The 21,831-nt window shown below is 44.2% G+C and overlaps 1 protein-coding gene across 5 annotated transcripts in view; it reads right to left on the reverse strand.

Moving 5' to 3' along the window:
• CRIM1 (cysteine rich transmembrane BMP regulator 1) overlaps positions 1-21,831 on the reverse strand; it is a 207,945-nt gene that overhangs the window by 8,268 nt on the left and 177,846 nt on the right. For all 5 annotated transcript variants that reach the window (XM_089923288.1, XM_022574097.3, XM_022574098.3 and 2 more), the window contains one exon: positions 6,169-6,363. In XM_089923288.1, coding sequence (XP_089779414.1) covers positions 6,169-6,363 — 195 coding nt within the window. The remainder of the gene's footprint in view (positions 1-6,168; positions 6,364-21,831) is intronic.

A 21,831-nucleotide genomic window follows, 5' to 3' on the forward strand; every position in this document is an offset into this window, starting at 1 on the left:
GACCTCATGAGGTGCTGCCCGATTTAAGTCTTAAATGTCTACTGTGTTATTCCTGGAACCATGTAGATTGGAAACTGATCTTGAGTAAACATATTAATGTTATCTAACTCAATCATATAGACACTTTGGTCAACAAGATACTACAACATGAAACAAAACCAAGAAGAATGATATTCATTCATCTCCAATATCAGGATTTTTTTTTTTTTGAAGCCAAATTCTAAAGGGACCAGTGAGAAAATCCAAAGCTTTCCGTGGTTCCTACATAAATATTTGTATATCCCTACTTCATCTGGCTAACAATAATTAGCCAACTTTTAAAAGAATAATTCTTAAGAACCTCTGTTTTCAAAATATAACAATAGAAGTCAGCCTCAATCATGTACTTCTTGGCCAGGGCCTGCCATATTATTAACTGATTTTTATAATAGGGTTACCCAACATTGGTAATACGAAATACTCACTAATATTCAGCCTAATTTCGTCCAAAATAAAATACATGAAATACGTTATATAAGTTAAAAGAAAATCCTCTCTGCTCACAGTGATCACGTTCTATCCCAAAGTTACCAGCCTTTCAAGAAGTGAACTTTAAAAAGGATAAATCTGAGAGAAGGGAAGAGTGATAGAGAATAGAGTACGTGCTAAACTTCCACTGTGAGTTAACCGAGCATCTGCCAGGGAAATAAATGCTAAGACGTTAAGAAATTGCCCAAGATTATGCACCCAGAAACCAGCAGAGCTGGGCTTCCAATCCAGTTCTGTGATTCCAAAGACCAGGTCTTCCTATTGCCCCCAAGAATAAAGTCACTTTGGCTTTTGCTTTTCTTACTTAAATTCTAAGACCTCAAACACGGCAAGAAGTAGACACTCTTAAGAGTTTTGAAAGGTTCAACAGGTCTCTAAAAACTCTAGAATTAAAAAGAGAAGTTATTGAAAACATTTTCATCCACAGAAGCAGGGGTCTGAGTATAAACTAGTGATTCCAAACTTTTCTATCATCTGAATCACGTGAGGAGCTTATAAAATGTGCTGACGCTCACAGGTCCTCATTCAATAAGTCCGGGCTGGGTGGGTCTGGGGTGTGTGTGTGTAGGGATGGTGTTCAGCTCGCCCACTGAGACATCTCGATATGATACGAATTTCCTGGAGGAATTCGGGAAGAAAACCCCCTTGACATTTACATGACATCTTTCAGTGCCGTGGCACCCTGAGCCCCTGTCCTATCTGGTCCAGCACACAGCCTGGAGCTTTCCTAGCCCAACAGGAGCTGACCTGCCACTGCCTTCTGAGGCCTCGGGAGAAAAGGCTAACGAGATCCATGCCAAAAACCTGTGAACGTCAGCAGCTAAGTAGCAAAGACCTCTTCTGCGGAGACTCCCAGGGCTGGGGTCAATTCAGTTCAGCTCAGGGTCTTTCCTGAGTGACAGCAGCAGGCAAGCAGCGTTGAAATTCTTGTGCCTCATACCTGCCTACAGGTAGATTTCAGTGAAACCCTACAAACAACACAGACTTGACAGTGTGAGTTCTCTTCCCACAGGTGCTTAGGAAGGCCCTCCTTGGCAACAGAGGGGAAAGTTGGAAGGATCTACCTAGGATGCAGGAGGATGTCTTACTCAGTGATTGCTAATCACCATTGTTCAGCAAATATTTTCCAAGTATTTCCTATGTGGCAGGCACTGGCCTAAGCTGGGGGGATACAGTTGTGAGCAAGACCAGTCCTGCCCTCACGGGCCTCTCATGATGAGTTACTTCTCACCGTCTGGCAGCTCATGGCCTGTCCTCTGGACCAGTTTGCTCCACTAAACTCAGTTCCGCTCTGATTAAAATCTACCCACGCCTCCTTCTTTATCATAAAATACTCAAAGCTCCAGTTCAGAGCCCTAAAGTCTAAGGGGAGAGGGTCATTTCCCTTTGATGTGAACTTAAGAGGGAAGCCACATCAGAGCAGTTTTGTCAAAAAGTATAAAACTTTCAGCAAAAAAACTGCTTGAAGAAACAAAAAGAAGTGTGGGTGCTGCTGTGTTTCCATGCCTAGGCCCAGGCCTGCCATGGCCAAAGACTGCATTCAACCCCAACTCTAAAATAGAACCCTTCCGGTATTTACTACAAGAGTCCTTTATAAAGCTGCTGGCATTGTGGATGACAGGGCCAGGGGAGTGACACAGATCTTTACCTGGCCAGGTGGCATAGATCACGGGCACATGGTCAGAATTAAAAAATTACAACTGGGGTCAGATTTGACCTGAACTTCAGAGGAACCTACTGGGGATGTATTTTACAGTCAGAGGCACCTGGCCCATTGTAAGAGCCACCCTCCTTAAAATGTCCTTTTCTGGATATGGGGCAGGGTGCTTGGGGCTTACAAGGGGAGGACACGATTTTCTGGGAGCTGGAACCGTAAGTCACCTTAGGACTGGGGACTCCTGGGTCTTCTGCTAAGTAGCTGCCTGGCTTTGGATAATTCACTTAACTTTTCTGACCCTGTTTTCTATAAAATGGGACAAGTACTAACCAGCAAATCAGTTCACGGGTCTGGTACTCGTACCCAAAGATGGCAGAGGGGGAAAGTGCTTTGTAAGGGTGAGGATGTTCAGAACGTTAGCTGGTGTGCGTAGGGGACAAAGCCAAGTAGCTTGAGCTTTCCAGGTGAGAATCGGCAACATGAAACTTCAGAGGGCCCAGGAGAAGAATGGGACAGGAATCCAGGCTTCCTGGCGGGCCACACTTAATCAAATGTAAGGTGGCAGAGCTCACCTGACTGCAAAATTTGCTGAGATAAGATGGAGAAGTGATTCATGAATAATACATCAGAAGCAGAAGGGGGACTTAACAGAAATTAAATTCCAATCCAACAGTAAATGCTGACTGAGAAGTCACTGGAGAAATCTCTAGTTATGAGCAGGATGTTAGTGAAACCTGCACTCTTTCCTCTATTAAACTCGCAACCGAGGAGAGTGGATCTTTCCCTCTATTCCTGCCGCCATCACCTGAATTTGGGTCCTAATCATCACACATCTGGGACGTCTACAGTGCAAGTCACAGCTGTCCTGGCTTCTGGTCTCTCCCTGCTTCAGTCCTCCTACAGATCACTGTGTGGCTCCCCAAAGCACCTCCATGATCTTGTGTTTCATCTGCTCAAAAATGAGCCACGAAGAACAAAGGACAAAATCCACCTCTCCAATTGACAATTAAGGCCCTAAAAATCTGGACCAAAGTCATCTTCTCTGTCCTTATTTCCCGCTCCTAGAACTCCCTATTCCAGGGGCATTTGGCCTTGACCTTTCTGTCTCAGGGTCTTTGGTCAGATTACCCTTTCACTCCAATTAAGAGAACCCACCTGTCTTTCAAGGTCTAGCTCAATTCTTCAGTGAAAGCCTCCAAGACCCCCCTCTACTCCACAGGAAAATCCTATCTGTGAACTTAGCACTTGTGGTCTGTAGCTGGGCTGTGTAATGGTTGTCTCCAATTCACCCCCTCCCCTTCTCTCTAGAAACCACTCTAAGTAGATTTTGCCGCCACCACTGTATGGAAATGGCTCTCGTCACGACGACTAGGAAAACGCTAAATGCACCGCAGTCAGTCCCTGCTTCTCACCTGATGTCACCCAACAGCACTCCTCCTACCCTCTCTCCACGTGGCTCCCAGGTCATAGCTCTCTCCGTTTCTTCCTGTGTGGCAGGGGCTCATTCTCTGTCTCCTCTGCCAGTCCCTCCCCACCTGCCCAGATCCCAAAGTTGGAGGGTTCCTGGGCTCAGTCCCAGGCTCCCTTTTCCTCTCTATATCCACTCACTCCTTGAGTGACCTCGTCCGGTCTCAAGGCTTAAAAACCACCTGTGGCTGACAATGTTCAAGTTTATAGACCCATCTCCCATTTCTCTCCTAAACTCCAGATCAAACAGATTCACTGTCTATTCATTATCTCCACTTAGATGTCCAATGGAGATTTCAAACTAAAAACTCCCCAAACCAAACTGATTTTACACTAGAGCTGCAACTCCATATTTTAGTCAAAAACATTATAGTCGTCCTTGGCATTTCTCTTCCTCCCACTCCTCACATCACATTCAAATCCTATGGATTCTATCCTTTCACTAGAATCAGAACCCAACCATTTCTCCTACCTCCACAGCTACTGCCCCGGTACAGGCCACACTCATCTCTCACCTGCATCACTGGCCTCTCTGCTTCCACTCCTGCAAGTCACGTCCCATCACTCCTCTGCTCAAAACCCTCCAGAGTTTCTATCTTGCCCAATAAAATTCTAAAATCGCTCATGAGATCTCGTGTTTTGGCACACAGCTAGTTCTCTGCTTTCCTCTAGTTACCCTCCCTGCTCATGGGGTCACATCCACACAACCTCCCTGCTTCTCTTTGAACGTTCATGGCATGTTCCCACCCCCTGGGCTTTTGTCCTGCCTGTACCGCAGAGATTCTGCCTCTACCCCATGATTCCTGCCACTCTTCTGGGTCCCTTTATAAATGTCATCTGATCAGTGAGGCATTGTCGGATTATCAGAACATCCTGTCTCCTGTTCTGCCTAGCCCCTCCTCCCCCACCCCGGCCTCGCTATGTGTTTTCTCTGTGACTCTTATCCTCATCTTGTGTGCTATTTACTGTTTACTTATGTGCTGCCTGTCTCTCCCTACGAAACCATCAGCTGTGTGGACGGGGACTTGTTGGATTCACCCTTGTCTCCCCAGGGCCTCGAGCAGTGCTTGCATAGGGTAGGCACGAAATGAATCTTGGTTGAATAAATAAGATCAAGTTTCACCATTTGAACTGCTCAAAGTATATTACTAGGAAAACTGGTATGAAACTTGTGAAACAGGTGAAATGTAATAGATAAAGCAACTCCAATGAGAAATACATGTTTTTCCTCATTCTTCTCGTGCAAAACATTTAAGGATTTTGTTTTTTCCCTATGTGGACAACGAGGGATACGACATCACAGAAGTGAACTTGTGACTCTCAATTTACACCTTAAACAAGGCCAAGGAGACTAAACTATGAAAAGCACCCAATAAGAGATCTGAAAAGGACTCAGCCTCCTGACCTGGCAGAATATCCTTTTTAGGGGATAAATGGACATTTTTAGAAGTGCCCATTAGGGCTAGTTTGCACAACAGCTAAACAAAAGGCAAATGTATGCAGAGCTCAGTGAAACTCTTCGGGTTTAACTGGCTATCCCATCTTACAAGTGCACGGTGTAGATGCCCTTCTAAGTTGCCCTGACTCCTAGCCCACTGTGCTGCAACGGAGCAAGCCTCTAATACAATGCCGCAAGAAAACACAGAATCGAGGTGAACGTGGAGGGGCTCCTAGAGTGAGCCCTCCCTTTGGTCTGTGTGGTCTGGAGTGCCTGTGAAGTCTGTGTGTTCAGGGCTTTAGATCTGGAACACTGCCCAGAGGCTGTCCTGCTGAGGGCTCAGGTCCTGCATTGCTGGGAACGAGGGGCAGAAGACAAAGGAGCTGTTTTGGCAGGAGAAACAAACATGGAAACCAGGAGAAGGCCTGGGGGAGGATCTGGGCAGCTGCAGGGGACTTCGGTTTGAAATTGGGAGGCGGATTACTAAGTTGACATGAAGGGTGGAATGTGGGGACAGACGTAGGCATGTGATTCTGCAACAGCCAGCTGGGGGCGTGCTCCGTGGTTCCGGTCTAGGTGGGAAGAGATGGAAAGTTCACGGGAGGGCTTGGGAGAAGGCTGCATGGGGTGGCCTGGGTACTACTGGAACTGATGAACTGAAGAAAGATTGGACCAGCATCGTATTGTTTAAATGCAGCTCTTCCATTCTGGTTCTGATAGATATACAGCTTAGAACATCATTCCCTACTGTGTCCAATGATGGACCTTTTCCGCTAGGCTCGTCCAACACTGCACTAAAACTGTGCTACTCGGATACGGCAGGTGTCATTCACAGGTCTGTTACACCCATAAGGCCTGCCACTTAACGTTTAGAGAATGCAAGTCAGAAGAGAGCAATGCTGGCATGGAACCAAAATCAGGCACTCACCTAGATGGTCACAGGCTCTCAAGTTACCCGCCAGGTCTCTGTTTGGGCCACAGGAGCTAAAGGATGGGTGGGGGAGGTTCTGAGTCTGTTCTAGCTTCCTTTTGAATCAACATCCCAGTTTGAAAAGTGGCAGGGCAGCGGCTTAGATACCTGGGCACATTGGGCAGCAGCTCCCTTCCACGTTGATGGGCTCGACGCAGGGCAACGGGGGGCAGCTGACGGTCGAGCAGAGGGTCTGGCCCTGCAGGCAGTAGCAGTGTGTGCAGCTGTCAATGTCCCAGCGCTCCTCATCGGCGTAGGCCTTCCCGCTGAAGTGGCACACCGCCTTCTTTGGGGTGGTGTCCTCTAGTGAAAAGAACGGCACATGGTGGAGTCGCTCCATGTGACAAACACAATTTCTCATCATACTTGAGACGTGAAGGGGAAAAGCTCTACACAATCGCAACATGCTCTAGGATTCCCAGAATTGGGTAAAACTTCCACCTCCCCAGTCCCTACTGTTGTTTTCCTCTGCTCAGCAGAAGCCTCTGAACTCTCATCTTGTGGCCTGAACCTGATCAAGGGCCACTGAGGCTGACACAAGTGGTAACTATAACAACCAGCTGGGAACGATACCCGTTGGCCAAGAGTCATTAGACTGTCATTGCAAAATATACAAACTTAATCATTGCGTGGCTGTTGAACGTACCACACGAAGAAGCTAAAACTGAAATACAAATAGGTAGGGAGACAGGATCAGAGGTTCTGTTCCATGGAAAGAGAGAAAAAGTCCAGCTGAGTATACTTATAGAAACAACTGAAGAAATTCCCATCTCCAGTTAATCTCTGTGTAAATGATGCAGGGGAAGGATAAGGAATGACAATGGTCTGTCGCAGGGAACTGGCAGGCCTCCTGTGCTCTCCCAGAAGGGAATCAGCATTGAGATAACCATTTCCTTCATTTTTCAGGGATGCTGGATGGACCTCCCTCTCAGTAACGAGGACATTTTTACTTCAAAAACAACCTCACTTCATTTCAATCCATTTTTTTTCCCCAGCAAACTATGCTTTTTGAGAACTACATATATATTTTTTTTTATTTTTTATTTTTTTTGCGGTGCACGGGCCTCTCACTGTTGTGGCCTCTCCCGTTGCGGAGCACAGGCTCCGGACGCGCAGGCTCAGCAGCCATGGCTCACGGGCCCAGCCGCTCCGCGGCATGTGGGATCTTCCCGGACCGGGGCACAAACCCGTGTCCCCTGCATCAGCAGGCGGACTCTCAACCACTGTGCTACCAAGAAAGCCCGAGAACAATATATTTTTAAGAGCTATTTTTTTATGTATAAGAATTTACAGCTTAACACATTCTGCTTATCTTTTTTCTCCGTTCTCTCCTACCATCCTCACATCTTCCCTCCCCCAACCTTTTCCTTGAAAGTTCCTTTCTCTTTGATTCAACACCTTCTCCTGGTTTCTCTGAACTTACTAGTGGTCACATTCCCTCTACAGCTCAGAGTGAGGCCCAATGCCCAGCAAAGCAGCGATGGGGCCAATAAATGGAGAAACACAGGATGGGGGTGGGGCAGCCCCTCCCTGTCACTGGCCAGGCCGATAACTGGATGACTCCTACAAAGCTGGGAAAATTTTATGCTCAGATTCTATGGGCAGCTCCATTCACCACTGGTCACTAGTAAATGAAAAACTATAAAGGCATCTGGAAGGAAAGTTCCTTAGGAAAGAAGTGGTGTCTTCTCCCTGGAAGGCACCTTGGAAGCTCTGAGACGGGCAGTATTCACTGCCCAGGCACAAAGGACAGAACCCACAATGCCTGAGGGGAAATGAGGAACATCTATATGCAGGGCGTCAGGACCCCAGCCTCTGTAGCCAAGTGCTCCCGGGTGGCTGGAACCACTCTGTAAAGACCTAGCATGAAGCTTCCTGCTGAGCTTTTCCAGAGGAGGGTCACAGGCAGAAATATCTGTCTTTGGAATCTACATTCTCTTCTTACCAATTACTCACGCATATGCCCCTGACTAAATGGCACTAATAATGTCCTATGGCTATAGGATTTTGTGTTTCCAAAGGTATGTCTTGGTCCATTGTGGAGTGTTATAAGTAAGTATGGAAAGGACTCTATGTCTAGTGTTAAAATGCATAATCTCTGTTTCCCAATGCATTTTCATTATTTCTCTCATTACTGTTGCTTGATGTTCAGCAAGGGATATTAAGCAATCACAGAAAGTTCTAGGTGTAAGCAGAAATTCTTTTTCAGTATCTATTTAAAAATGTACTTCACTGTATTTGTGAGTGTTCCACAGAAAGGGTTCTGGTGCACTGAATGTTAACCTTAAAAACTCACTTGGAGGCCTTCACACCAAACTCATGGTAGAAGTTTTTGCTAATCTGAAATCCTTAGAGGAGGTGACTTCACTAAGATACCCAAAATGTACATGTCAAATGGATGAGTAGAATCATTTAATGAACTTAATTCAAGTAATATACTGACCTTGAGCCAACATGTCATTGAGGACATCAGATTTGCCATCAAATCTAGAGTCTATTATGCAGAGAATTCTTTATGAAAGGAAGCATTTCTTCATAAGGCAATACTACTGATTATATTTCACATAAACCTTGTAACAGCTCACATGATGGACCAATGTCACGGCATAAAATTTGAGTAACATATTACTACTGTGCAAGGACCTGGGAGAAGAGAAGGTTACACTCCCCACCCTATCTTGTCCATCACCTTCTGTGCTTTTTCTCCCACAGGCATTTTGCCAGTTCTCTTCTTAGAGAAGAAGAAGGGAATGAGAAAGAGGCACAGAAAGGATGAGGGGGCTTCCCTGGTGGTGCAGTGGCTAAGAATCCACCTGCAAATGCAGGGGACACGGGTTCGAGCCCTGGTCCGGGAAGATCCCATATGCAACTAAGCCCATGCACCACAACTACTGAGCTTGCGCTCTAGAGCCCACGAGCCACAACTGCTGAGCCCGTGTGCTACAACTACTGAAGCCCGCGTGCCTAGAGCCTGTGCTCCACAACAAAGAGAAGCCACTGCAATAAGAAGCCCACACACCGCAACGAAGAGTAGCCCCCTCACCGCAACTAGAGAAAGCCCGCGTGCAGCAACGAAGACCCAACACAGCCAAAAATAAATAAAATAAATAAATTTAGAAAAAGGAAATAAAAATTTCCTTTGCCAGGAAAGAGGGTATATTTGTCAAATTTCCCCCAAACCACTAAAATAAAATAAAGTTAAAAAAAAAAAGGATGAGGACTTCGTAATAAAAGAAATTCAAGTCAAGGCCAAGCACTGGTCTGTATTTTCTTAAGATCTAGGCAAACACACTTATTACATCTTAAGATATTAAATCAATGCTAATATTTGTGAAGTTAAATCTATAAAATTAAGATATTAAAAATAATAATTATGTGTTAAACATTATAAAGACATTCATTCACTTATTCTACAAACTTTTATCATCAATGGGAAAAAAGGCAGGACCAGGACCCTGACCCAGAGGACTGAGCAGAAGTGGTGGAGACAGGCTGGCGACCGGAACTCCTCACCAGGTACCACACAGCAGCCACAGTGCTGTGAATTCAACGTGGAGTTGGACAACACAACATGGAGGGTGAAGCAACTGTCTGCTGGGGGAACTGGGAGAGGATTCACCCAGGATTTGATGCTTTAGTTTTACTTCGAGGGATGAATAGATAAAGAAGCTGGAAGGAAGGACACTGCAAGTAGACGGTGGTACATCCAACAGTTTGCCATGTTGGAACGACAGTGAGAGGTGTGAGGGCCACATGCAGGATGGCTGGAGATGAAGTTGGGATCAGATCGTAAAGGGCCTTGAAGAACAATGACAGATTTAGAGCCTTCCTGCAGTGGAGGGGACGGGCCTTATCAGCTTTATCTTCAAGAAGAGAACTCTGGAATATGACAATGTGGAAGACTAAACAGGGTTAGGAAGATGGGGACGCTGTTCACCGGGATGTGTTACAGGCCTGGATTAACGCAGAGGTGATGGAGGTGGAAAGGCAAGGCTACGTTTGCAAGCTATTACTGAGAAACAGCGGTCAGGATATGGACAGTGAGGGGGGCGGAGGTGTGAAGGACAACCCTGTTTCTTGCAATGGGAAGTGATGCAGAGGTAATTCCAATATATGAGTCACTTTCCTGCTTTAACAAATAAACAGCTGGTGAGCTTGTCAAGGACCTGGTCAAGCCTTATCAAACCAGATATTCCAGTGGGTCAATCAGAGCTGCAGCGGTTGACCTTCAAACTCTTAGCCTTTCTGTGTGAACATGACCATGAAGCTGCCTCTAGGATAGAACTGATTTGGGGCTCAACAAGGTAAAAGGGAACACGTTTTAGTCACCAGTGGTGAGAATGTGGGGTAACAGGCAAAACTGGCAGTATCCCTCATGTATCCTTAAAAACATTATACTTCTTTCATCCAATAATTCTATTTCTAGTCAGCTATCCCAAGGAAATAATCAGAAAAGGCCTAAAATAAGTTGTTTATGTAGATGTTCATCACAATATTATTTATAATAGCAAGAAATTGGGGGAAAAAAACTGTCCAACAATATGGGATATTTTAATGACTTGATACAATCATAGGAGAGAATATTGTGCAGCTGTTAAAATGCATCATGTATAAGTTCAACCACGTAAAGAGGAAAATTTAAAACTGTCTGGAAAGAAACGAAACTGTTAACAGTAACTGTTAGAATCAAGGGTGAATTTTTCTCTTTAACTTTTCTTTTGCAATGAATATGAGTTACTCTTGATAAGGCAACAATATTAAATGATTTCAAACAGGTATGTGCATGCATTATCAACCTCCCCTCCCACCCCCCACCCCCCCCCCACACACAACGAAGAGAAAAGCTTAGTCTGAGCCTGGTTCTAAAGAACCTGGTCATGCGGTGTGGTGCTTTCTGAACGCTACTGACCCACTCTGAATAATTTCAATGGTCTGCAAGAAAATTAAAACCACAGAAGACATGCCAGAGAGCAAATGCTGAGCTACAGCGTAACGAAGTGTCTATGCAACTACTCATCCAGTAATTGTATGAGATCACTGTCCCAAAGAGTATTTATAAAATGATAAAAGAGGGATAGTAACTACTCTGGATATCTAGCAGGCAGTAGGTTGAACCAAGAACTTCGATGACATATTAGATGAAACTGAAGTTTCTCATTTGATTTTGTTACAAAAATGTCTTTTTCTGAGTTCAATGAAGATTAAGAGTTCAATCGAGTGCAGCAATATGACAAAGAAACGGTGAAACCCATTCAATGGGAGCCTCACAGAGATGCTGCAACAGACTCTGCACACAGCGGTGGAGCTGGAGTCTGATCAGTGGGGCCCCAGGAGATTCAGGGGCCGTAACGAAGCTCTTCCCCTCCAGGGAGGGGCTGACCACCATGGACCCAACTTCCAGGTGTTTCTACCAAGTTAGCTCTATTCCATTCAAGCTCTCCTCATCAGATTACCATGGAAACATCTCACCTTCAACTTCACTTCATTTTCAACGGAATTAACTCTGACTTGAGACCAGGAAGCTACCTTTTCAGGTTTAAACAACTAGGGGTGGGGGAGGGGTGGGTAGAGCACAGAGGCAGATGCCAATCAATCGCTGGTTGAAAGCAGGGGCCGAAAGAATAAGTCTCTTGCTGGAGGTGGCAGACGGTGCAAAAGGGACCAGTGGCCCCAAAAAGACCTTGTAAAGGGACCTGGTTATAGGAATGAGGTATCTCAAGGAGATGGCTCCTTGAGAGCCATCTCGTGTGCAGAGCTCAGCTGGACCACAGCAAGATCTAAGATCTGCATGTTCAGCACTCTCACAGCTGATCTCCTTACAGACTGGAGGTCAGAGGACGCAGGTGGTAGAGGCAAGAGGGATGGTTCTGAAAGAAGGATCTAGGGCCAAGCCCTGAAGAAGAGAACTAGCATCTGCTGAGCATCCATGGTACCCAGGCGCTGTGCTCAAGAGCATCACGTGGTTCAGCCTCATGGCAACTCTCTGAGGTAGGGCTGTCCGTCCTACTCTTGGGGAAACTCAGGTTCAGCGAGGGGAAGGAACCTGATGTAACCAAGCCAGCAGGCGGTGGAGCCGGCATCTCCTCCTGGCTCCATCTGACTGCAAAGCCCACATTCTTTGCCTTGAGCTCTACCTAACAGCTCCCTTTCTTACCCTCCCAGGAATACACAGAGCCCTCTTCATGTGGCCTCAATTGTGCCTGCGCCTCTCTGGAACAGTGGACAACTGTTTGGCTATCCAGCTTTTTCAGGTGGAGGCCAAGCTGGATCCAATGTGTGACCAGGGTTGAGCCACGGTTAGCACTGGACGTTTTATGTCAGGGCTAGCTGGCTTGAGGATGTGGACTTCAATCCATGACAAGCCCCATTTCAGAGTCGGCAACAGTTTTCGTGATATCTCCACATCTGATCAGTCTGAGTCGCAATATCAATATATTTCGTAAGAGTAAAGTTTGTTTCTTCAAACATGCTTTAAAACAAAGCCACATTTAAGACATGGGTTGGTCACCACTCTGTGGAATTTTCATGTGAAATAAATGAGGACTCCTTTTTGTAAAAGCCTTGACTGATTTTTTCTGAGGTGGCTGCTATGTGGCCCAGATTAGACTAGATTAGATTTTATTACTTAGATTCTAGTTAATGAGGCTTTATAGAAACATCTTTTCTTTTGACCAAATTTTATCTGAAAAGCCAGTGATCTAAACAGAGGCCTGAAAGTATGTTGTGAATTTCAGTTGACTGATGGATCCCGGTGCCCCTATTTCTTTTTTTTTTTAATTGAAGTATAATTGATTTACAATGTTGTGTCAATCTCTGCTGTACAGCAAAGCGACTCAGTTATACACATATATACATCCTTTTTTTAAAAAAATTTATTTTATTTATTTTTGGCTGTGTTGGGCCTTCGTTGCGGTGCACGGGCTTACTACAGTGGCTTCTCGTTGCGGAGCATGGGCTCTAGGCGCGTGGGCTCCAGTAGTTGTGGCATGCAGGCTCAGTAGTTGTGGCTCGTGGGCTCTAGAGCACAGTCTCAGTAGTTGTGGCACACGGGCTTAGTTGCTCCGCGGCATGTGGGACCTTCCCAGACTAGGGCTCGAACCCGTGTCTGCTGCATTAGCAGGTGGATTCTTAACCACTGCGCCACCAGGGAAGCCCTATACATCCTTTTTTTAATATTCTTTTCTGTTATGGTGTATCACAGGATACTGAATATAGTTCCCTGTGCTATACATTAGGACCTTGTTGTTTATCCATTCTAAATATGATAGCTTGCATCTACCAACCCCAAACTCCCAGTCCATCCCTCTCCCTCCCCCCTGCCCCCCTTGGCAACCACAAGTCTGATCTCTATGTCTGTGAGTCTGTTTCTGTTTTGTAGATAGGTTCATTTGTGCCATATTTTAGATTCCACATATAAGTGAGATCATATGGTATTCATGTTTCTCTGTCTGACTTCACTTAGCATGATCATCTCTAGTTGCATCCATGTTGCTGCAAATGCCGGTGCCCCTATTTCTTACATGCTTATTTCTCTTCCTGGATGGACCACTTCCTCCCATTTGGGTGAATCTGAGAAAGCTCTGTCAGAAAATTTTAGAAATGACTTGGTTTACAGGGAGACATGGTGGCTAATCTACCCAATTTGCAGTTCTAAATAATAAACTAATGAAGTCATTGTAGTTTGGGGGGGAAAACAGCATAGTCTAATTGGAAGTCCACATAAAAGCATTTTAAGCTTTAAGGCTGAAGAGGGATGCATAAATAGAGATGTGGGAACTGTCCAACTAAAAGTAACCTAAACAGTTTATAGTCGGTTATCGAGTGCGCTGTCCATTTCATTCTGACTGTGGTGTTCATCACTCCAACTGGTTCCTTATGCTGACAGTGACATTAGGTTTAGTCTTCAATACCTAATGATAATCATAACTTCCACCTACTGACTGCCTACTAGGTACTGGGCATGGTGCTAACCAAGCTTTTTTTTTTTCTTTCTTTTTTTGGCTGTGCCACATGGCTTATGGGATCCTAGTTCCCCGACCAGGGATTGAATTCAGACCCTCGGCAGTGAGAGCAGAGTCTTAACCACTGGACCACCCTACCCAAGCATTTTTCACAAGTCAATTCCACATGCTCTCCATAGGCCAATGGAACAGGGTGTTATTTGAAATCCACAGAAAACCAAGGCACAGGGAGAATAAGTAACTTGCTCAAAACGCATGGCTAGGAAGTGGCAGGGCCAGGATGGAAACCACACACACCTCCACAGTCCCCGCACACTGTCTGCCTGCCTCATCCCCAGTGGGATAACCTCGGAGAGCTCCATGTTCCTGGGCAAGGATCTGGGCCGCACAAACAAAAGTGGTTACGACTCACTGACTCTGGAGAATATGGGCGCTTAGACTTCCTACCCCTTACATTTGTTGGGGCTCAAGGTCTTTGCCTTCAAAGGCAGATTACCCTTCAACCGACTGCATCAGACATCTGCACAGTCCTATCAAGGAATGGAGATATAGTGGTTATTGAGGACTTGTGGTTCTTCTCAGGCAGATCTCTATTTAACACTCCTCTCTCTTCTCAAGGAAGAGGATTCGAGAAGAATGTTCCAAGGAAAACATGAGGTATGACACTAATATAATAAGGTTTGTTTTTAAAACAAACACCTCAGGACTTACATACCCAAACACACGTGATCCCTTTCTACGTAGTCATTGTTGAGGGCTATAAACGTACTCCGGCGATATTGCCCCTGCTTCATACGGCTTTGGAATTTTCCTTTTGCAATGACATCCTTTTGAAACAGGCAAGGAAGACGGTCACTATTTTATGGCCACTCCTCGGTTTAGATCAGCTTTGGTATTTGGTTTCCTCAGCTCTGGCCTCTATCTTATCCATCAGATTGGCTTGAAATGACTTTCGGCCTCTATCAGAAACAAAGTCCCTCCCTGCTAAAGGATGGAGATTTACTGCTGCGTCATTCTCAGTATCCTGTGTCAGGAGCCTGGAGCACTCATGCCCATAGCGCCTCAGGCAGGCCAGCCATTTAACTCATGCAGCGCTCAGACGTGTGTCTTATATTTATGGATTCAAAAAGAAGCAATATTATCTTGCATCATGTTTGACTACAATAAAAATACGCCATCTCTTTCAGTGAAAGAGTTTGGAAAACTCAGTGTGGTTTTTCCTCTTCCTCGATTCTGGTTATCTGAAAGGGCTGAGGAAGAAGTGGCAAGGCCTTGAAATGTTAACTCCTTTCGAGCGGACCTCTCCACCTGTCTGAACCTCGCTATCCTACTTCTTTTTAAGATAAGAAGAGGCTTACCAGGCTGTTAGAAGTTGGACTTTGCTTTTACTCTTGAGCTACTTTACTAATTACACCACAAAGCTAATTAACAGTAAAACCCGGATAACAGAATCATGTCGTTTTCTTCCTCTATAAAAATCCCATTATTTCATGAGTCACTGATGTAGTAGCTCAGGCCTTGCTCTGAATCTGACCATGATGAAAAGAAAGCATTTCCAGATTCCCCACCCCCTTTGCTCTGTGAAAGGTTTTAAAACCTAAAATCCACTAGAATCTACATTACAGTTGGACTTTTCCATTTCTACCAGGAGACAGTGTTCCTGCATAGATAGTCCAGGTTCTAACTCTGGTTGTGATGGCCATGAAGTCAGAGTCTTGGTGTGGGAGTAGCTTCTGGGGAGGAAGTTCGGCAGCTTTAGAAATTGCATCAGTTCTTCCAAATCTCCAATGTACTATTTAGAGACCTGAAAAGTAATTTACTCTGGGCTGCTCGTGGCCAAGAAAGTAAATGCAGCTCTTACTCTCAGAGGAAGTCCCACTGCAAAACAATCCAGCGCAGTTGTGCAGTGGGTGCTCGTCCTCTCTGCACATCGCTGTAGAGAGCACCATTCTAAATGCTGGGGGTGCAGTGGTGCACAAGGCAGGTGGGGGTCTCTGCCCTCGGGGAGATGCTCTTGGATCCAGAGGATCTCCTCAGCTCTGTGTGACTTCAGTTCAAAACAGATGTGCCAAATGATTTGAAAAAAATTGTGCAAACTGCAGGCCCTGCTAGTAAGATTATACTTCAAATCAGTTTAAGTTTGAGGTTTGAGGGATTTTAAAGAAAACTTTCATGCAGTCATTTAGGCAGGTGGAGAAAGGTACCAGGTACGCTATTGGTAACACAAGACTTAGAAGAGAGAGTGAAAAAGGCAGCCAAGTGTTTCGACTGACACGGCTGACTTGGGTAAGTATAGAGGAAGTGCTTTTTAAATTTTTGGCTTATGACTGTAACAATGCATTACAAATACTCTCTAACTCCCACAAAGGAATGAGATGCTACTATTACCTTATACTTTATTTTCTCTTAGCTGACAAGACACTGTGATCCCTGGCCTTGTGATATCCTCTGTATTTTTATATCCCAAGTTGGGCACATTCAGGGCACAAACTCCATGTGGAGGATCAATGGAACGTGGGTGCCTCCTGTTTGAGAAACCAGCTTTTACTATTTTTTACATAAAGTGGAGACAAACAGAAATCAGAATGAAGAAGGAATCTGAGCAAATAAACAAGCAGGTCACTAAGAAGTGGACAGAGATTTGCAGACGTAGAAGAGGACGACTGATTTTGAACATGCTGGCTTGCTGGACCTCCACAGACTGGAAAGGAATATAAAAGCAGAACTCAACTGAAGTCTGACTAAAAAACAGATGGCCTAGGCAATTTCAGTGAGGCAGAGATCTAATACACAGTAATTTTATCAGCAAATGTTTAGAGTTTTTTGCCTAAAAATGCAAAAAAACCTTTACTGATTAACCTCAAAAATTGCATACTGTATCTTACAACTTTTAGCTTCTAATAAATAAAACATCTGCTCTTAATTCACTTATATAAAAAGAAAAAACTGAGACAAATGTTGCCATGAAGGCTGACTCCTACTTCCATATAATGTCTTGTCTTTTTTTTTTTTTTTTAGCAGAAAAAGGTTTATGGCAGGGCCAAGCAAGGAGAACGGGTGGCTTGTGCTCAGAAACCCCAAACTCTACAATGTCTTAACTGCTGTAAAGACAGATCTGACCACAGTTTTAAGACTTTTCTTGAAAGTCCCATTTTTGCTTTATTTTATTCTATTTCTGGGACAGGAGTCCAGGTCTCTTTATAAAGGTGAAAAGAGCCTTTCAGGTTTCTTCAACATACTGGAAAGAACAGGTGATGACACAGGGTTCCAAGCTAATAGAGAAATTATAAACTTCCCTGAGTTCCACCAAGAGAAATCTCACCAAACTGATAAACATAGTAACTTCTGGCTGATTCCTACTTCATGCAAAGAGGACGGACTTTCTCAGCAATAGAACTTATTAATCTTTGTATTAAGCATCTGTTATGGACTGATTAAGCACTTCATGGATAGAAGTTCAAGGAAACATTCAATTTCCAACTTGATAAAGAGTATAAAGACTGACTCTTACATAGGCTAAGAAAACTTTGAGGTAGAAGCTCAGCGTGGCCAATTTCTGCACAAGAGGAGTTTCTGCACCTACAGGAGGTGGTTCATCCGTCACAGCCCAAGAGCTGTCAGGAACACTCCACCAGCAGCCTCCGGGTGGGTCTGCAGACTGACTTCAGGTCTGATTGCATTTTGTCGCTGAAATGTAATCCTGCTATAGAGGGTCGTTCCTCCCTCATTAGAGGGTACACAGTCAGGGCTGGCCTCCTGGGCAGAAATAAGAGGCAAAAGGCACCTGCTAATAATCTCTGGAAACACCAGTGCCAGCCTCCCTTCTGTGCAGCAGACGTCTTTAAAACAAGAACATGGGGCCGGAGCCCAGATAAAGAAATGCCACTCAGAGGTTTCCCTCAAGTTAACTAGAACAACTTGAATTTCTGTTTACACAGCCAAGGGCCTGGAAAGGATACTGAAGTGAGAAGAGAAAGCTGCTTAGGGGATAAGCAAGATGAGATGTTTCCTAGGGTGGAGGGCAGGACCTAATAAACAAACTGAAATCAAACCCTGTTTATTTTTGTTGGGACAACTTTAGACCAGTTCCAAAGTTAGTACAGTGCCTGACAACCAGAATGCCGTCAGTCTTACACTTTCTAAACATTACACAGAGAAGCATCCTGCTTCCCTTCCCTTTTGTTTAAAATCACTCGGCACTAACTGTGACCACCAGGGCTGTGGAGCAGGGGCCCCGGGAACTGAGAGCTCTGAAGAATGTGCAGGAAGCACCCCGGGGCTCCTTCCGACAAGAACACTCCCCGATTATAAATGCCACAACGTCTGTTTCCAGGAATCATAGCGGATCCTGCACAACGAGTCCTTGGACTCCTCAAATGCGACTAGCCTCTCAACGCAAACAGAAAAATAAAAGAGCTCCATTCTCTCTCCCGCGAGACATCCAGAGGTATGGGAGGACAGGGAAGTGCTGAGGTCTGGGGCCAGGCACTGCCACAACCCAGCTGCACTACAACCCCTTAGATAGCATGCTGCTTCCACCAGGGTCACAATAAGGCGACTGAAATTGTCACGCGCTATTTATTTAAGCAAAGAGTGTGCAGGATGAGGTACACCACAGCAAAGTGTTTTCTCAGATATTCTCGTCCTTCAAAAACTCATCATTGGGACGCAATATCCAGGCCTTTCTCTTGCAGAAGGGCGGATGCCATATTTAAAGTGAGATACCAGAGTCCACGTGATGCCTGTTACCCACGTCAGGTGCACCCTGTGTTAGGAGAGCTGTAACTCTGAGCCGATATATAGTCACATCCTGCTCACTGTTTACCAAGTGCTTTCATATGTGTATATTACGTCGCTTAATTTTCATAGCACTTTAGTGAAGCACAGGATGATATTATTATTCCCATCTTATAGGTGAGGAAACTGAGCTACAGTTACGTCCTACCACTGAGACCTACAGCTAGAACGTGCCAGAAATGGTGTCAAAGTACGTTCTATTTCCAGTACACAGAAGTTTTTAATTTTAAGAAAACACACTGGAGAAACAGCTGTGAAAAGTGTTCCAATGATGATGCCAGTATCACAACATTATGGCTTAAAAATGTACAACATTTAGTTCTGTGGGTTGTATATCTTAGAGAGGCTGAATTAAATATTTACTGTTTGATTCCTGGGCTGAGTTAAATACACAATAATCAACAGATGTTCCAAAGAGATACTATTTGTATTTATCTCTAAGAAAAGATACCTACGGGACTTCCCTGGTGGTCCAGTGGGTCAGACTTCGAGCTCCCAATGCAGGAGGCCTGGGTTCCATCCCTGGTCAGGGAACTAGATCCCACATGCATGCCGCAACTAAGAGCCCGCATGCCACAACTAAGAAGTCCACACGTCACAACTAAGAGGCCCGCATGCCGCAACTAAGAGTCTGCATGCCGCAACCTAGACCCAGCACAGCCAAAATAAATAAATAATTAAATATTTAAAACAACAAAACCAAAAAAACTCTGTAATGACCTATAGAGGACAAGAGTCTAAAACACAGTGGATATATGTGTATGTATAACTGATTCACTGTGTTATACAGCAGAAACTAACAAAACATCATAAATCAACTATATTCCAATAAAAATTTTAAAAAGATACCTAAACAAATAAACATAAATCTAAGCAAAAAATGAATGCGGTATGATAGACTGACTTGATATAAAGCGTAGGTATGGTCCCTACCAAGAAGAAACATTATTAACCATTTGCTAGTTAAAGATCACTATGGAGAGGAAATAGAATTACACCATCATGACTGAGTGCCAAGCCAGCTGGACTCCACCTGAAAGCTCTAACTCAAATATTAATATAAGACATATAAAAATATTAAAAAATAGCTAACCTCTAATCAGACAGATGTACAACCTACAAGAGAACCATTTTTTCATGTACCATCTATAATAGAACTTGTTTTCAGAGATCCTTAAAGATATGAGATACTTAAAGACACTTAAAAGATACTAGATGACTTGAAGATATGTAATCAGAGCATCATAACTTTGTTCACATCAAATTATGAAATAAATATGCGTGTGTATATATACATACACACACACATAACACACAAACAACTATCACCCCAAGATAACTAACCTTCAACAAAAACTTAAATGAGAAAGATGCACTGACTCAGGGATTTCCAGCCAAAAAATATCTGATATATAAATATCTCTAAATATATGACCTCAAATATTTTCTAAAATAACACATGGTTACAAATAAGTAAAAATGCTTGCCAAATGGTAAGTTTCAAAACAACATTCTATGCACTGAGTCATACTTATGACTTGGCCAACACAAGAGTTGCTTATGCAACTCTTCATCGGGGGAACACTGAGCATCTACAATTCCAAAGTCAACAGGTATGATGTAGCAGCAATATGAGCTTGAACACCTCATACATTAAATTAAGAAAGATCTTTATGATCAAGGTAGTGCCTTTCTTTATAATATTTTTGTAAGAAATAATATAAATTTTATATTACATAAAATAAATATAATAGTTATGAACATAACATTCAGGAATGACTGCACCCCTGGCCATGGTGCAGATCTGCGGGGATGACCTTGCTAGACAGAAGTTGCTAGAGTCTGGCCCTTCGCAGAAGCATCACCCACACAAACATGAGAGCAAGGGTGATGTGTCAGGACAAGCATCCCCTCAGGCACAGGAAGTGCCGATGTAAGGGTTTTGGGCTTAATTGTTTGCTGCCCTTTAGGAGTGATGGAATAAAGATCGCACTGAAGCACCGAAATAATTTTTTGCTCCAGAAAGGTTAGAAAGGCATGGAGCATGTAGTCAGTGATAAGGCTATCAAGGCTATCTTGCATGGTGAAGTCTGTCATGGCGAAGGCATCTGTTGTTTACAAGGAACCACATATCAAATCTGCTATCACACGTTAGAATTCCCACCAGGCCTTTTATCCTCCCCCCACCCCCCCCCCGCCCCCGCCCCCGCCCCGATCTACATTCAAGTCATCTCTTGATTCTCGTTCCCCTTTCTTTAAGCCATCATTACAGTCAAAAAGCCTATGAAAATAAAATCTAAGTTTGTGTGTATTTGTGTAGGAAGCTGGAATATAAAAAAATTAGGGAATCAGAAGATGTTCCATTAAAATGATTGGGTAATTACTGCTTAGTTTCCTTCTAGGACAAGGATGAATTCCCTAATGATGGGTATTATAAGTAATTAGACAAAGCTGTTCACTTTTCAAAATGAATCATCAATCCTATTAATTATGTCTGTATTACACATTCTATTAAATTAGCGCACATAATATGAGGCTTTCACACAGCAGAAGAGAAGCGTTATCATTGCACTTTAGTGACTTGATAATTTATCTGAAAGGAACACAAACATTCGTAATTACACTACTTTTAGTAGGATCACCCTTTTCAATTCTCTTGTGGTAAGAAAAAAGGCTACTTCACAAGGTGAAAGCAAGCACACTTTTCTTCAGGGGTTTTAGCACTAAAGAAGAAGCCAGATTAAAGGCAGATTTGAGGTTTTTAGAGATCCATATTTGACTGATTAGGGAGAACATTCCCCCAGGGAGGAGACCTGCAGCCATGGTGAGGTCAGCACTGTAGGCCTGGAGGAGGCACATGTGACCCCGGGAACAGATTATCTGGGTTAATAAGGAGCTGGGTTCAAACTGAGAAAGCCTAAAACAGGAGGCAATGAAAGCACTGGTCCTCGATGCCTGCTGGGAAGCAACTGGGGGCTTTATGACATGCAGAATGACGGCCTTCCTACCTTCT

Source organism: Delphinapterus leucas, chromosome 13, assembly GCF_059928025.1.
Source record: "Delphinapterus leucas isolate spDelLeu-1000000601 "Yukka" chromosome 13, BTC_Dleu_Yukka2, whole genome shotgun sequence".
NCBI lineage: Eukaryota > Metazoa > Chordata > Mammalia > Artiodactyla > Monodontidae > Delphinapterus > Delphinapterus leucas.